This window comes from Mytilus edulis, chromosome 7, assembly GCF_963676685.1.
Source record: "Mytilus edulis chromosome 7, xbMytEdul2.2, whole genome shotgun sequence".
Classification (NCBI taxonomy): domain Eukaryota; kingdom Metazoa; phylum Mollusca; class Bivalvia; order Mytilida; family Mytilidae; genus Mytilus; species Mytilus edulis.
In genome coordinates, this window is record NC_092350.1 from 29,488,104 (window position 1) to 29,507,330 (window position 19,227).

At 31.9% G+C, this 19,227-nt stretch overlaps 1 protein-coding gene across 1 annotated transcript in view; it reads left to right on the forward strand.

Annotated features, from left to right (window-relative positions):
• Positions 1-18,457, forward strand: part of LOC139483071 (uncharacterized) — an 81,414-nt gene extending 62,957 nt beyond the window's left edge. Inside the window, exons 18-21 of the mRNA XM_071267099.1 lie at positions 12,975-13,151; positions 15,292-15,450; positions 17,380-17,522; positions 18,379-18,457. Of these exons, the coding sequence (XP_071123200.1) occupies positions 12,975-13,151; positions 15,292-15,450; positions 17,380-17,522; positions 18,379-18,457 (558 nt within the window). The remainder of the gene's footprint in view (positions 1-12,974; positions 13,152-15,291; positions 15,451-17,379; positions 17,523-18,378) is intronic.
• Positions 18,458-19,227: the final 770 nt, after the last annotated feature.

Genomic DNA, 19,227 nt, shown 5'->3' on the forward strand with positions numbered 1-19,227 from the left:
ATACCACTGTCGCAGGTTAGGGGGAGGGTTGGGATCCCGCTAATATGTTAAACCCCGCCACATTATTTATGTATGTGCCTGTCCCAAGTCAGGAGCCTGTAATTCAGTGGTTGTCGTCTGTTTATGTGTTGCATATTTGTTTTTCGTTCATTTCTTTATATAAATAAGGCCGTTAGTTTTCTCGTTTGAATTGTTTTACATTGTCTTAGCGGGGCCTTTTATAGCTGACTATGCGATATGGGCTTTGCTCATTGTTGAAGGCTGTACGATGACGTTTAGTTGTTAATGTCTGAGTCATTTTGGTCTCTTGTGGACAGTTGTCTCATTGGCAATCATACCACATCTTCGTTTTTATATTTGTTCATTGTTAAGGCTGTAGGGTGACCTTGAGTTGTTAATTTCTGTTTTATTTGGTCTCTCATGGGGAGTTGTCCAATCATACCCCATCTTCTTTTTTTATATTGTAAGGTTTTTAATTATGAATACGAGTTCGTAGTCCATGAAGAGCAAAGCAAAGCTTCCTTGTTATGTATTCTAGTGTAGCAGGCATCCATGCATTTACATTTGCAACCACAAGCACATATATATAAAGCTACTAGGGTCCAATATAAAGTTAGTGTCTAGCTATTTCAACTTTTTTCTTGGACGCCGTCATAGTAAAAAAAAATCCTTTCAAGGCGTAATAATTGTTTGTATTAAAAAAGAAGAAACCTAAATCTTACTTGTTAGTTGTTACGGGCTAACAAAAAAGATTTATTTAAAGTTGGTTATACATACAATACAACATAAACTCAAGAGCTTTTATCCAACATACATATATGACAAGCACAATACATAAAACATTAAGTTCATCACTGAGATAGTAGTCTCAGATAGAGGGAGACGGGGTCAACCAAACCCCTATTCAATCTGAATGTAGGACAGAAAGTCACAGGACAAAAAGTCACGGTCAACAAGTCACAGACAAAAAGTCACAATTCAGTTTAGAGATTATTTTTCTTTGAACAAGAAAACACTTTTTTTTTGTATTTTTCTTGAAGTTTTATATAAGAAGCAACTTAGTAATTAAAATGTATTCAATAAATATCAATAATAATCAAATAATTGTTATGAAAACAAAATGTCAAAGTGGCTTGGTACTTAAATGGCTTCAATTTGCCAATAAATATGGCCCCATAAATATATCCTTTGCAAGATTAAAATATAATACATTTCCATTTATCATGTTTTAATATCAAGCTTTATGAGCCATTTCCTTCAAATTAAAAATGAATATATGTAATAAAAAGAAAATATTTCAAGATCTTTTTCATATATATTCAAACCATCTAATGGGCCAATTGTCAACAATTTGTTTGTGACTTTTTGTCCTGTGACTTTTTGTCCTATCAAATTTGACGGGGGGGGGGGGGGGTCTCAACATGGGATTTTGGGTACAGGTGTGCAGCTGGGATTTTAAAAACACCCCCATTCATATATTGAATAATTGTGAAATCCCTACCTATACATATATTTCACAGCGAAATCATAACCCATTCATATATTTATCAGCTCAAATAGTACCTATATGCATATACTGATATATCACAATCGGTCAATTACTACCTATTGATATATTTCCTCGGTAAAATTGCACCCCATTGATATATTTGACGGATCAAAAAAGGGACCCATTCCAGCGGCACATATGTATATACCTGTATATAGGAAGAGACCTGAGTTAGCAAACTGGTGTGTGTCAGTCTTATAATATAAAACTGCGTAAGTTCATATCGTTATATTTATCGTTTGTTTGGATATTTTTAGGATCGTTGTAAAATTATATATCTTAAACTTTGTTAAAATACTATCTTAAATTGTTCAATTCGTTATATTTCATAATTTTGTTAAAGTGTACTTTTTAAAGTTTTAAATTTTAAAGATATAAAAATGAATATGTTATACAGTATATATATATATATATTCCATTTTGATTTGAGGAAAATCTGTTTGAACTGTAATGACATGGTCAGTCAACTGATTTGTTGCACAGCTGATTACAGGTAATTATAACATACAGTAATTTTCCATTACGACAGTGCGTGTACTCTCCGGTGTGTATATATAACGTAAAGTTTTCTAGAGAACATCCTGTCTACGTGTAATACAGATCTCAGATGCAGATTGATGACATTAAACAAAATTTCTTTTGTTAAATGTGCTTAGGTATCTGTATCTATTCCCTATTTCAACACCACAAATTTTTCGAAGAAAAAAAATCAAAAAATCAATTATATGAAATAAAGAAGAAAAGTAGCAAATATCAACTTCAGTAACTATTAACTGCGCATTGAGTAAACATAATTTCAATATTGCATGAACCAACAAATGGAAGTTTTTAACGACCTTGACTGGCTATACAGCCCTTGCACAGTCGGTAATGAACCAACCCTTGACAAAACGTATACATGTAGGCCTATGTAGAAGTGTTTAAAAAGACCAATTCCTATTGGTTATATTTCACACTAGGACCTTAGATAACTAGAACTAAGCAGTGGTTGATCCAGAAATTTTCATAAGTGGGGACCCATTGACTCGGCCTAAGAGGGGTCCCTGCCAGTCATGCTTCAGTGATTCCCTATATAATCTCCCATTTTCCAAGATTAGTGTGTGGGGGTGGGGGCTGGAAAAAAAACCTAAATCCGCCTCTGCTAATTGGGAAGTCATTTTGTCTGATACACACATATAAATACCTATTATGAACAAAATGCTTCAAATATATGCGTAAATAATAATGGTACGTCTAAAAACCGTCAAGGGTCTCCTCGGTGCACGCAAGACATAAAAAGTCACTGAGGACCCTTAGTGTTGAGGGTATTCATTCGATTCATAACTTATTTCACAATCTTGTAATTTTTGTTTTGATAAAATTTTAGACATAAATACATGTATTGAGACATATATTACATGTATTATATGTCTCTGATAAAATAAAACCAACTTTAAAGAAGTTATTTAAGTTTGAATCGGCTGTCACCTGTGTTTTGCATTGGGATGCCAAAACATTAATGGTATTTACAAAAATGCCGAAACCTGCAAATATATTTTAGGCAAAAAGAGACATTTATAAATCGATGATTTTTACACTAAACGTTTTTGTAATTTGTTATAGAAATATTAATAAGTACATGTACATAGTTTTATCAAGGATTTGTATAGTAACTATACACATCCTTGGTTTTATAAAGTCCTTCATTGCTTCAACCCCTTGGTGAAATTTAAATGGCGAGACGATAATTAATAAACTATCTATCTATCTATCGACATGCGCCAATACGTCACGGATGACCGATGATCATATTCAATACCAATCATCATTTGAATTTTGTCAATTGATCTTTAATGATTAGGACTGATTGGTGATGGCAGAGAATGTGTCTCTGTTGATGGTTATAAACACATAGAAGTAAACTTTACAAAAAAAGTTTACTTGGAAAAAAATATGAAATTATATGAATATGCTAAATAAATTTTTCTTTGGTATGTAATAATTGAAGACGTTTAGAAATATAAAAAATCTTCACATAGTTGGGAAATTTTCTATTCAAGTTATATCATTTAAAAACGTTTAGAAATATAGATCTTTTTCGATGTACAATTTGGCTCGCTTGGAGATCTTAATAATTGTTTGTCTACTTTCGAATTTCGTCTATTTATATTGCTGAAATTCTTTAATCAAGGATTTGTACAAGCCCTTGCTATAATATAATGAATCTCGTCGCCAATATCACCATAATTACTTAAAGAACAGATACAATCTATTCCTAGTTTGCCATCTAACAATTCAAAAAGAAATTTTGAGTCGAAACTGAAGTACCAAATCTTTAAAAGAATCACCTTTTTTTGTAACAGTATAGACGTCGAAAATTAAACTGTATATATATATACATATATATATATATATATATATATGTATTCTTTTTTAAAAACTCCTGAAATAATTTAATATTATCTTTAGACAGCTTTCATATGCAAATCCTTTTAGAAGTATGTGAGCGTATTACCCCCCCTTTTTTTCCTTCTATAAAATTTATTTGTAAACGATTTTATGTCTTAATTTGTGTTTGCTAATTAACTGCGGTTCATGCTGTCAAAAGTCAAAAATGTCTCCTTGTGTATAAGTTATTGATAAAAAAAATATTTGAAGCCGCCAGAAGAATAAATCATTTCCTAACTAAATACATTTATCTGTCAGTAAATAAAGACAATTTGCCTAAAACATTCTCTCATATATTTAAACAATTGTAAAATAATTAATTCAACGACTTTCTTTTACTTTTTACTTTTCTTCTTCAGTTTTTTTTTAACCCATTGCTCTTCATTTATTCGAAAAATAATTACTGATCACAAATTTTTCGAATGCTTTTTATCCTATTTTCGTATCGAACTTACATGTTAGACGTTGAACGGAATTAAGTACATTTTTCAGGAATTTACAACTTTAATTTTCAGCAAAAAAATTCCACACTTTTTTACTTAGATTTTTTTTTCTGTTTTGAAGGCGCCACCAGTGACCCCGTAGCACACATAACCAACACCTCACATGGCGTATTCACGATGTTGAGGTATTGACATACAATCACATTTATCAATATACAGCAAATAGGTAATTTGGTGTTGAATGCCAGTAGGTCAGAATTTTACCTGTAAAAGGGTCACTAGCTCAAATTCATGTTCATCGATTTTAATCAAATTCACATAACGTGTGGTGTTGAATTGTTTATTAAAATTCCACGCACAATCTTGGCTGATATGCATAAAACCATTATTTCATGAACCTGCATGAAATATTGACTTATCACAGAACTAAAAAAATAAACCACCGAAAGTCCACATAAGAGGTTATTTAACAGAATAGAGAATAACGGGCAAAGAAAAAAAGGAATAAGGAATAGTGAAAGAAAGAGAATAATGGTAAAATGTGTAAGTCATTAAAAATATAGCTTAAAAAAAAGAAGCCTCTTGCATCAATTTGAGGAATTTACCCAAGGTTAATTTTACGGCGGCTTATTTTATTTTGGATTAAAAATAAACACAATTGACAAGTTTCCTTCCCCTGCATTTTCGATCGCACATGTAAATAGCACGTTGGTCTCAAGTAAGACACTGATACATTACAACACTTGCCTCAGTATTTGAAGGTATAGAAAATTAATGCACGAACACTATTATCCACCACAGGCCTAAATCGTTAGTCCGCAACGAGGGTGATAAAAAAAACCCAGCACTTTGAAAACAGCCACCGGCATGCTATGAATTTGAGAGGGCCCTCATGGGGTTTTTGATTATGTGATTACTTGGCCATTTTTTTAATGATTATTTGATTATTAAGCCAAATATTTCATGATTATTTGATTACCTAGGACTGTATTTTTAGTTTATGATTATTTGATTACTAAAGATAAGCAAATATTTAATGATTATGTGATTATATTGGCAAAAAAATGGTGATTATGTGATTACTAGGACCCCCCCCCCCCCCCCCATGAGGGGCCTCATTTGACAGCTTCCCAAATTAGTAAACTATCAATTTCTACCCATAGAAAACTTTTGTCCTTCTTTATCAAAAATGAAATATGTTGATATTAATGGTATAAAGGTTAAACCAATTTATTCATATATTTGACCGACTAGAATTAATTGGGGAATTTAAACAAATTCCTATTGTAAGTGATTAAACTATTAAAATTTATATCAGATTTGAAATGAGGAAAAGGGGGGGGGGGTGATCAGGTATTTTTGGGGAAGAAAGAAGGGAGGGTGAGTCCCTCGGGGGTAATTCCTACCCCCTTCAATTTGAGAATATGCTATTATCTTGTAAACGGTTTAGATCCCCACTCCTAAACCATATATAGTCTTGAATGGGACAATAAAAACGAATCAATTAAAATTAAAGGGAAGTCCCTGGGGGTCACCCCACCCCGATCAATTTGAGAATGTGCTTTTATCTTGTAAACGGTATAGATCCCCACCCCTAAACCATATATATTCTTGAATGGGACTTTAAAACAAATCAATTAAAATTAAAGGTTAGTCCCTGGGGGTCACCCATCCCCGTTCAATTTGAGAATGTGCTATTATCTTGTAAACGGTCCAGATCCCCACCCCTAAACCATATATATTATTGAATGGGACGATAAAACAAATCAATTAAAATTAAAAGGAAGTCCCTGGGGGTCACCCCATCCCGTTCAATTTGAGAATGTGCTATTAAGATCCCCACCCCTAAACCATATATATTCTTGTATGGAACAATAAAACACATCAAATGAAATATAGGGAGAGTCGATGGGGGGTCACCCCCACCCTCACATGTTTGAAAAACTTTTAAATGGTTGAGATCCCCAGTGGTTAAGTGAAAAAAATTCTGGATCACAGGGGGAGGATTCTAGGGGTTGGAAGTTCAACTTGGAACCCCCCCTTTTTTTTGGACAATCAATGCATTTGAATGGGAACATATAGTTGGACCACCCCTCCTAAATCTTGGGTTGGGAACAGGGAACCCCTTTTATAAAATGGCTGGATCCATCCAGGCATACCATCTAGTTAGCTATTAAGGCTTTAAAAATATGAAATAAATCAAACAAGGAAATTAACGGTGAAGGCAACTGTTTTGAATTTAAAAAAAAAGCCTTTATTAACAATGTTAAATTTTGTGTGCATTTATTTTTGCTTATTTTCAATAACAAATAAATAATGGACAGAATTGCGCGATTGATTATTGTAATTTACGAAAAATCTGCATACATGTTATAAAATGGGAAGTAGAAACTGGGAATTTGTCAAAGAGACAACAACACAACCAAAGAGCAGACAACGGTCCAGGTCACCTATGAGTCTTCAATGCAGTGAGGAAATTTTGGCACTGGTCTTCAGCTCATAAATATGTCTCAGAAATGAGAATGATATACAGCTCTCATTTGCATTAATAAAAACCTCACAATATGTTCTGAATATCAGAATATACAGTATTGCAAGATACTCTCATATTGTACACATTGAGCTGAGAAACTGTAAAATTAATCATGCTAATTTAACATTTAAGTCCTCGGAATCAATCTTAATATGCATACTGTTGTACAAAGGAATATAAGTATGCAAAAGACATATATATATATGGTCTTCAAAAATAAGAGTATCAATGCTTTTAATTTATGACAAGATCTTAATCAAGTAATAATTTTGGTTTGTTTAAATATTTCGGAGGTTAGTATGACCTCCTTTTTTGTGATGATGTTTTCCTTTTAAACTTGGAAAAATTGTTTGTATCAACAAAAAGAAAAACACAAAGTTAATCTAGAATTATGTTTTTATCATTTTTTTATGTTTAGATCATTTAGATTGTCAGCAAGATGAAGAGAAAAAAAAATATGCAGCTCAAAAGTCAAAATGTGGATAAGCTGAGGTTCAAGGTCCTACTTTTGCGGATTTTCATATTTTGCATGAATGAATTTAAAGTTTATACCATGGACCGCAGTGAAAGAAAAAAAAAACTTTTCAATTTTCCGGCTTCTGAAGGATAAATGTAAAACATCTTGTTTTTGGTAAGTTTTATGCTCTGCTTTAATAGTGTTTGTGCATTCATCTGTCCAGTCCTTCCTCTAAATTGTATCCTCTTTAATAATTTTTTGATGAGTGTTTGCCATGAATTTCAGTAAGTAGCCTGTGGATTTACATATATCAGTGGCGAATCCAGAAATTTTCATAAGTGGGGGCCCACTGACTGACCTAAGAGGGGGCCCGCTCCAGTCACGCTTCAGTGATTCCCTATATAAGCAACCAAATTTTTTCCCAAAAAGGGGGGGCCGGACCCCCTGCCCCACCCCCTAAATCTGCCTCTGTATATATACTCAAACTTTAGTACGAAGATTAAGGGATTTTAGCATGACATCCTGTTGAATGCTTGTTAATCATGTTTATGTTCCAGAACATATGAGTATTTAGACTACGCGTACAGTCTGCCTGATTTTAAGAAGTTGGTCAAGTTTATTAGAAACAAATATACGTACATTACAGATCAACATAACTGAAATCTTTAATAGATTTATACAAAAAGTTAAATTGCAGTAGAAATAAAAATACATGTTTGGTTGAGCTCTGGTATTAGACAGTACAAGTACCGCGGGTATACTCAAATGGTCTGATTGTATGAATATGGTCGGACTGTAAGAGTATACTTATATGTTTCGGACCGTAAACATATGGTCCAAATACTTATATGGTCTGGAACATTTATACATGTCTTAAAATTAGTATCTGACAAACACATTGGTGTTTGTGAATTTGGTAATAAGTTATTTGATAGAAATATAATGTTTTCAGATTATAAAAATAAAAAATATCCCATATTTACTTTTAATAAAGAAGAAGATTATTGATGTATGTATAACTGTAAAATGAGACAGCAAGCCAACAACACAAAAAATAAGGATAAAACAATATATATTTTTTTTGTATCAATGTTATAATTTCCAATATGTCCGAAGATTTCAAGGTATTTTTACATTGAAATAAAACACAAATTGAACTCTGTCAGATCTTCAAAAGCTTAAAGATATATTGTTTCTGTTGTCTGCATTTTGTATAATATATTGAAAATTCTAGTGAATAATGGAATAGGATATTATAATTGCCTAAAGTTTTAACATTGATGTTTATATATATGATATATCATTATATATAACTTGGGAAAATACCCAAATGTTATAAAGAAGAATAAATTAATTGATTGTTATATACCGGTAGTATTAAAATAGGAAGATGTGGTATATTGCTAATTTGACAACTCTCCATCAGAGACCAAAGGATGTAAGAGGTTAGCAACTGATGACACTGGACAACCTTTAACAATCAGTGAAATCCATGCAGTATAGCTATTTTTATTAAAAATCATATTATTGCTAATGTATGCAAAAAAATTTATATAATACTTCAGATTTTATTGGTTCTTTTTCAGAAGGATTGAAATTCATCACCTAGAATAAATGGAGGAAACATAGAAACAAGACCAGAATAAAATTCAAAGACAAAAGTTGGATCAGCTATTATTTTCATCACTCAGTCAATGATTTAAAGTTCTTTTAAATACCAAAAGATATTGAAACCACAATAATGTCAATGTTCTGTGCTGAATGACCAAAAAGTGAACTATAAGATCACACAATGCTGGATGATAAGAAACTATTAATGTTTTGTGTGGAGGGATATTGTGATAAAAATAGATTTACTTAAATTAAGCTACTGTAAATTCAAGAATTATTGTGAGGGTTTATATTTGCAAAAATTGCAACACAGTTGTAAACGCAATAATTTAAACGCCCATTTAGAAATATTTAATATGAATTAAACTGATCTCAAAATCGTAAAAAATAAAAAACTCATTTTAGTCTTAAATGACAAAAATCCAATAATAAATGCACGCAATAATTTCTGAATTTACAGCACTAGTATGTTCAGCCTTATATTAGAGTTTTTCATTGATTTCAAATGGTAAATAATAGTGTTTCAAGAAAGTATTCTATAATTCATAAATAAACATATATTGATACTCACATTATCTACTTTGTTGTTTAAAGGTTTAGTTTTGAACAGTTATAGAACAATATGTTGAATTAACATTTCCAAAGAAAAAAGATATTCAATTAAAAAGATTCATCTTATAACAATTTACTACCAAATAGAATAGATTGTAACATACACATTACTGTATATTTATATCTATATATTTATAATTTGAATCCCATGGGATTTTAATTTGTCCCATGGGACCAAAAAAAATCCCATGGGATTTAACCAAAATCCCATGGGATAATGGTAAATCCCATGGGATTTTGCCCTGTCCCATGGGATATTGAAAATCTCATGTTTTTATAAATCAAATAGCAAAATAAATATAATAGTAACAGTAGAAAACTAATGAAATTATTGAATCCCATGTAATTCCGCACATTTTGGTTATATACATGACACTGTAGCTCTTATTTGAGGCGGCGGCGGATTTGTAAATGAGTGTTTTGCAAATTTAAAGTGTCCAGTGTTTGTAACAGTGAAATCAGACTTAACCAAAGCATGAAAATAATAGAATTCGTCCGTCTATAGTCCATGTCAATAAGTTAAAATACACATAACAGTCAGGATTCTACTTCGTCAAAATTATCTCCCCATTACGCCATTTCATTTTCACAATCGTAGAAAGGGAAGCCATTGTAGGGATGACGCGCTGACAATTTTGCTCTCGGAAACAGATAAATTTATCCACATTGCACCATTACGATCCTTATGTGTCAGTTGTATTTTAAAAGACAAATGTATCAACTAGCTAATGAGCATCAGTTAATGATCTTGTCTGCTTTGATTCAACTGAAAACTATTGTCTGATCGGTTGTCAGGTGGAATTTTCGAAAATTCATAAACATTTAAAAAATTTCTAATTAAATATTTCGTGGAAAGGCAGACTTGTCTAGATGTTTTTAGTGGTTGAAGACTATAAAACCTAGTTTTCACACACAAAAAAAATATAATTTTTCGTAGATATGCATTTTCATCATCCAACTTGAAAGACTGTCGTCAAGTACTTTCAGTAAAAAAATAGCTCTTCGAACACACCTACTCTGTTTTTGTGATTCATTCGATAGGTATTTCACTTGACCCATATATTTTATCTTTTAGTACGGTGATTGTTTTATGTTATAAAGTCAACCTGTAGCTTTGATATATAAAAATGATAAAATCTGAAGCGAGACGATGTATGAAATATTCTTGCTTTGTACGATATCAAGACAAAATATTCAACTCAAACAGGCCCAAACATAAAAAGGTACACTCGATTTTCTTTTTTCGATACAATTATTACCCATTTTTTGGAATTTTTTCTTGACTTACATAATGGAAGGGCAAACATGAAAATTACTGAACTAATAGATTGATATGTTTTCCGTCCGTGGTAAATTTTGTAAAAAAATCGGAGGTTATGCATTTTCTACATCCAACTTGAAAGATACCCATGTCGTCGACTTAATATCTAATTATTCTGCTTAACTATGTACTAGATACATTGAAAATTTATGCAAATGGTGTTTTTAAAATAAAACACTTCGTAATTGAGAAGAAAATTGTAATTTTGTTTGTTTCTATTAACTTCTAAAATTTTTGTCACTATAGTAAACATTACAGTAAGCATTTATCGCCTTCTCTAACAAAGAGCTTCGATTCTTTTGTTCTATTTCAACCGGGTTTCCGACTGATAATACTAATCCTTAATGTTATTAATAAGTTAACTATATAACTTTATTCACATATGTACTAATATCAATTACTAAGAATATAAAAATATACAAAATACATAAAATGACAGGCTATCACATATAGAATAGCATGAAATGGTAAAAACTAAAAGATATAGAATAATAGAAATGGTCTTTGATCTGACCCCGCTCCCTCTCCTTTCCCCCCTCAAACACACACCATAACCATTACTGCCAATACTCGCATATACACATCTCTAATCAAATATCTAAATCTGAACCGCCCCCCAACCCCCACCGCCCATTCCCTAGACACCGAAGTTGGGGATCCGCTCCTGTTAAATGTATCTTTTTATATACATTTTTTACAGGTCTAGATAATAGCTAAACGTACTCATATAGAGGTTTGTAACTAATCATAGCCTATAATGTATCACAAAATAAACTTATATACATCTCCCTGTCCCAATGCAGTAATGAAAAGTAGATCATTTAAAATTCCTGAAAAAAGACATGTTTTGAAATATGCCTTGCATACTTTAACAAAAGATCATCAACGAATCCTAAATGTAAAATGATTTGCGCAAGTATCCGTTTCTATCCATGAACAGGTTGTGTATCAAATTAATTATTATTTCTTGTCACTAGCATTGTTTGCTCGACCTGGCCGTTATTGGCATTTAAAAGCCAGTGCAAGACTTGCACAAACGCCAAAGTTATTTAGAGTGGCGATATTCCGACACTTTTTTTTCAATTCTTGGTCACTCATGTTTAGAAATAAAGGGGAAAAATCCAGAAAATTACCGACCAATCACAAATGATGTTGCAAATTTGACCTTCTGACGTCAAAGAATTTCCGTAATGCAATTATTGCATATAAATGAATATTAATAAAAAAAAAATCGATACCAATTGAATAAAAAATATTGCATTTAAAAGAAGAAATATACCAATTGAATAAAACACATTGTATTTTAAAAGAAAAAATTGCAACCAATACCATGCCATAGTTTCCAATTGCGACTAATGGACGACATAATCAGTATTATATGAGATGCGTAATTATTTGAATGTTATTATTATCAGCTTCCATTTTCTCAGCAGACATATAAATACTGTCAAATCATAAAGCATTGCCATATTTCAGTAGACACGTTACATTGTGCATGTAAAATTTATGTGGACGTTTTAAATAGGAGAGTGCTTATGACATTACAACTGGTTAGCGTAATAAGGAAGGCAGACAAACCAACCCCTACTCATGTTTCTACTGTCACCATTATGAATTGTTCGATCGATACGATATGGTGTTTTTTTTCTAACTAATTTTCGTCATTTTTTACTGTAGCAACTGAAAAGTAGTCAATTCAATTTTTGTCACTCTTTTATTGTTACAGTTTTACAGAGTATTGATTTAAATGTTATTTGAATCTTCAATGATACAATTACAAAATCCAGCAAGGTATCGCTTTCGTGTATAGCTCTGATTCTTTGATGGATATTGTCTTACTTTCTTTCTTTTTTTAAGCGTTGGTAGAATGTTTTTTAAATTTACAAATATGTTAGTCTCGAGGATCACCAACGAAATTCTTAGTGTCAAAATTCTTATCTGGTGCTGTACAATTGATACCATTAATGCTATAATAAGAACAAATCATCACTAGATCAAAAGATGCATTTTTTTATTTTTAGGAAAATGACATGAAAAATGTTGGAAAGAGGGCAAAAGGATTTGATTCTATTATCAAGGACATCGTAAATCCGTTAAGATCTGCAATCGATTTTTTCAAGAAAATAATCACGGGAACCCTATCAATTAAAAATGTTTTCCAGAATTTTGTAAAAGAATTTGAAGCCATTCCTGCAAAGGTAAGTACATAGATTCCTTCGTTTATAAGCACATAGAGCACACGCAATTAATTCACTTGTAATACAAGTAGATTATTTGATATAATCTGAAAGTTATGTACAATAACCGTTAAAACGTTTAAAACCGTTGCAATTGTTTATGCCTGTTCTAAGTCAGGAATCTGATGTTCAGTAGTAGTTGTAGTTTGTTGATGCAGTTCATAACTGTTTCTCTTTTTTTATATAGATTAGACCGTTGTTTTTTCCGTTTGAATGGTTTTACACTAGTAAATTGTTGGGCCCTTTATAGCTATCTGTTCGGTGTGAGCCAAGGCTCCGTGCAGAAAAAAACTTGACCTATAATGGTTTACTTTTATAAATTGTGACGTGGATGGAGGGTTGTCTCATTAGATTTCATACCACATCTTTTGATATCTGCATGTTTAAAGAACTAGTTGAGTCAATATCCCTAAAAAGTAAAATCACAAAATACTAAACTCTGAGAAAAGTTTTAAACGGAAAGCCCCTAATCAAATGGCAAAATGAAAAACTAAAACACATCAAACGAATGCATAACAACTGTCATATTCCTGAATTGGTACATTTGCTTATAATTCAGATATTCAAAAGTTTTGCATAAACCATACATAAATGTGTAGTGGTATTGTACATGTCGCTATTATTCCCAAGTGACCGAGCTTAAACATTTGTGTTGATTTTGAAAAGTAGAGGACCATAGAATAAATAAGTAAAAATAGAGCTATAAAATGCATAAAAGGTATTAAATTTGAATAGAACTTATTGTGTGACACACAAAAAAATTGCTACTACGGGGAACCACGTAACGAAAGGATTTTCGGGGTCTGCTAACTTATGGGAAACTTAGCCCCACATCAAACATACGAGCATCATACATATATAAGTTGTACATTCCGCTATATAGATGATATCCTTTTACCACATACCTCACAATTTATTGACTACGTTAAACGCATCAATCCAATCGAACTGGACATAAAGTATATAACAAATTATTTTCAGTCTGTCTTATACCATATATTCCAATGTTCATAATCACAATATCGGTCTCTCCCCGAATAAGAAATTTCGCCAAATTCGTATTAAAATGAGTAATACGCCTGGTGCCACATGTGGAGGAGGATCTGCTTACCCGTACGATCACATCTAGTTTTTGGTTGAGTTCTTGCTATTTAGTTTTTGGTTTTCTATGTTATTCTGTAATCTTTTGTTTGTCTGTTTGTTTTTGTTCTTTTTACCCTTGGCGATTGTAGTATATTTTCGACTTTGTAGTTTGAATGCCCTTTTTTTATGTTGTGTGTTGTTTGAGTATACCATACATATGTATACATATATAAATGGGAAAAAATGAGGTTGGAAAGTAGTTACATTAATATAAACATTTAAAATGCATTGTCACCATGTACGACAGACAAAAGTAAAATCTCAAAAATACCGATCTCCGAGGAAATTTCAAAACGGAAAGTCCCTAAGTAAAATAGCTGGTCTAAATGGTATACCATCTACTACATGTATCGTAGGGAAAACCCTAATGAGTTCAAACAACGATCAATAGTTCCTAAAACTGACTCGACCATGTTTAACTTTTGTTTTCAATTTAAATCGTACAGATTGGTTGAGTAACTCTAGTCTTTGTTGTTGACAAAATTTCCTCACAGAAAAAGTATTAACTCAAAGGAAAACTTGCGGCCGCAAATTTCCTCAAGGGAAAATTTGAAGCCGCAGATTTCCTCAGAGGAAATAAAATTTCCTCAAAGGAAATATTTATGCAGCAAATTCTCTAAGGGAAATTTTATTTCCCTTGTGGAAAACTACTTTTCCTCAAAGGGAATATTTAAGCACCAAATTCCCTAAGGGAAATTTGATTTCCCTTGAGCAACCTCTGAGAAAATGGTTGAAAAAAGGGCATAAATTTTTCAACAGCGGTGCTAGAGCAAAACATTTAGGACAAATATCAGGGAACCAATACCAACTAAGTTATCAATTTCATTTTGACTTAAATTCAAAAATTTAGGTGACAACTTTGCACTCAGCGGAATTGCAAATTTGTCCCGGAGACTGTTCTATTACATTTTTTTCTTCAGAAAACTGCATTTACTTCTATAATTATTTTATTTCGCAGATAGCAAACTTAAGATCAGATGCAATGAGGTTCATGGATAAGATTGGATTGATAGATGAAACTCAGCTTCCGCCGTTTATAAAACCAGTGAAGAACCTTATCGATCAAGTTCAAAATAAACTTAACACAGTTAAAAGTGATATAATGGGATTTGATAATGTAAGTATAGCAGTGAAGTGTATTATATTGTGCCTTATATTATTCAGCAACATACTGTGTTTTATACTGCTTTATATTTTCAGCTGATATTGCCAAAATTTGGATGTGAGCTTATTCCCAACATTTGTTGTTCTACGTTATTGTTTACTCGCTAAAAATTCTTCTTATCTAAAATTTACTGTATATTTAAAACAACGATTGTCTGACCATTCTACTCGAGATCATATTTTTTAATATCGCAATGCTTAAAAAGATTTTCTTATTTTGCCTGAAATTATGCCTATATGAAGAAAGAATAGACTATACGTAAACGACAAGATGTATAAAAAAAACCACCATATTTAAATAAAATAGAATTGTAAACGTATTTTAAGAAATCGCAATTTGCTTAAAAAAAACTCATCATTGATACCAGGATTAAATTTTGTATATTCGCCAGACGCGCGTTTCGTCTACAAACTATTGTTGTGACGTCATTTAATTGTTTTAATCGTTCTTTATTTCAGTGATTGGACTATCATTTTCTTTTAGGAAACCATTATGCTACCTTTAGCTGTCCAACATTTTTATGAATAGCCCTCCTGTTTCTTACAAAAATTGGACAGCTAATGGTAGAAGAACGGACTTTTACAAGTAAATGGTGAAAATTTTTAAAAAATCAACACTACCAATACCTATACCACAGTCAATTTTCTCATGTTTTTTGGGTTGTCTCTTTGAGGACTAATTCAATAAGTTGATCACACTCGTTGTAAGTCTTGTGTTTGTTGCTTTCATGAAAATGTTTTTTTTTTTAAATCTATCCTCACCAATCTTTAGGTTGGTATCAAAATTGACCTCTGGTGTTGCTCTTATTATTCATAGCCTCATTTTAAACTACAATTAAACTGAAAAAAGCAATGAAGTATTGATTATAAAATTTAATAGATCATGCCGCAATTCAAGGGCCATGAAAAACCTAAACCTTATCCTTTGTACTTAGTGCGAATATAGAACTTCCTTCGTGAATAAAGACGGACGAGGGTGACTCTTTCGAAAAAAGAAATTCATAAAAGCAACAAAAACAAGACTTACCAAGAGCATAATCAACTTATTGAATTAGTCGTAAACGAAACAACCCATAACCATGAAAAAATGGCTGTGATGTAAGTATTGGAAGTGTTTAAACTCAATTTGAAAGTGACTTTGTTCCTTAAGAAACCGTTTGATGTGTGACAAAATTATTGTATTGGAAGGTGACTTTGATAAAACATCGTCATGGTTATATTTTTGTTTACATGATGAAAACCATTAGGGTAATTGATAGGTTATTTTTTTTTTATTTCAGTGATTGAACTATAATTTACCTGTAAGAACCAGATATGCTACCTTTAGCTGTCCAATAATTTGTTTTTTTAAGAAAGAAAAGGACTATACTATAAATTTTTGACAGCTAAAGGTAAAACAATGGTTTCTTACAGGTAAATGATAGTCTAATTACTGAAACAAAGAACGGGCAAAACAATAGAATGACGTCACAACAATGTTTTAATGCTTAGTTAATACTTTCAACTCACGTCACGTCAGCATCTCATTATTGCGAATGTTTTTATATGTTTTTATATATTTAATTGATATTTAAAGATGGACAGAAGATACCAGAGGGACACCAAAACTGTTGTAACAAAGTTATAAGGAAGAATTAACTTCTGCAAAGGTTTAACGGTCACCGTCACAAATTGATTGGTCAATAAACTACGACGTTGTCTTAGATTGCTAGGCACTGACTAGTGGTATGATCCATTAATTTACCGATTAGGTCCTATTTCCGATTGTGACATTTTATTTGAATGTACACGCTTACCCTGCTCCACATGTGGCACCCGTCGTGTTGCTAATGTTATAACAAATACGGTAAATAGTCTAATTGTAAATGTTTATCCTTTTTAGAAATTGGTTCAGACAATAGCAATAAAAATACCAGACAGTGGGCGTCGAATATTTAATTCTATTAAAGATGTTATAGAAGGATTTATGATTATTACAAAAGACCCCAAGACGGCACTTGCAGCCATTGGTAAAGGAGCTGTTCAGTATGTTTATATTTTATTGATATTATCACTTGTGTGCCTAAAAACATAAATCGATGTCAATTCTATAACAATGTAAAAGCATGTTTTGAAAATAATGTGAAAAGTTGCTCTTATATTTATGAATAAGAATATGTGTGGATTGTCGAACACCAAATCGGAGTCCAAGTTAATGGAAACGGGAAATGTTTCAAAGATATGAATAAACTCATCATAGATACCAGGACTAAATTTTATATAGACGCCAGACGTGCGTTTCGTCTACAAAAGACTCATAAGTGACGCTCGAATCCAAAAAAGTTTAAAAGCCCAAATAAAGTACGAAGTTGAAGAGCATTGAGGACCAAAATTCCTAAAAGTTTTGCCAAATACAGCTAAGGTAATCTATACCTGAGGTAGAAAAGCCTTAGTATTTAAAAAAAAATTAAAATTTTGTAAACAGTTAATTTAAAAATATAACAATATCAATGCACAAACAGTGCTGACTACTGGGCTTGTGATAACATCGGGGAAATAAATCTCCACCAGCAGTGGCATCGACCCAGTGGTTGTAAATAAACTCATCATAGATACCAGGACTAAATTTTATATAGACGCCAGACGTGCATTTCGTGAAAACAAGTCTTGTTTGGGTCCACTCGTTGCATTTGACAAAGCAAAATAGTTTTCAATAATTTAATTGTGTTCATTTTCCTGTTGTATTCCATCATCATCCCGATCGAGCCTTATAACATGATATAACTTTTAAAGTAATTGACACTGGACGTTAAGTCAGTCAATTATTCAGAATTTACAAATTTAATCTCTAATAATCTTAGTTATAGGAGTTTCTTTATGTATATTTTACATTGTTTTGCAGGATATACATGTCTATTTTGACTTTAATAGAAGCAAAAAACACCATACAGGAGGCAATAAATTCTATGAAAGGTAATTGACAAAGATTTCATGTTTTTTATTTGATTGATACATAAGTCAACCTAACACTTTCAAAAACATTGCTTTATTATTTGTCCTGTTCAAAATAACAGATATCAAGCTGATCATGATTTTCAATTATGATAACAATGAAAACGCAAAGCATGACAGATACAACTCCGTGGACTAAATGTTCAAATATCTTACATCATTTCAAATCTGCTTTTTGGTTTGATATTATCAGTAATTTTGTTTGAAAGCCAACCATGAACATACGTGAAGAATCTTTAGAAAATCCTTTGGTTTTTCACGTGTTATAAGCAAATATGTTTTTCCATTTACCTGTAGTTCAGATGATTTTAATATATTGCACTCGAGATGTTTGAAAAAAAGCTTATGGTAAAAATGTAAATGCCGAATACATTTTACTTAAAATTTTGCTTTGATTGGTGACTTACTTTGAAAGGGGATTTTCAAAATGCAATTTTCTATATGGGTTAAAGGAAGCATTTGGTGCATTATTGGTGTTCTGCGGAATCTCCAGATCTTGGAGTATACGTATATGTGAGCGGAGGGAGCTATTTGTATTGAAATGTAGTATGTACACGGCCGACACTCGGCTAACCGAGAGATTGGTCAGTTAATCTATATTGAGTATGCGGCTATATCGGCGGTTGGTCTGTTAATCGGGTGTTATCGAGAAAATCATTTAAAGTTCAGCATGTTTCATTGTATAACTTTTTAAACATATTTTTATCATAAAAAGTATTCATGTCTAACAAAACAATTC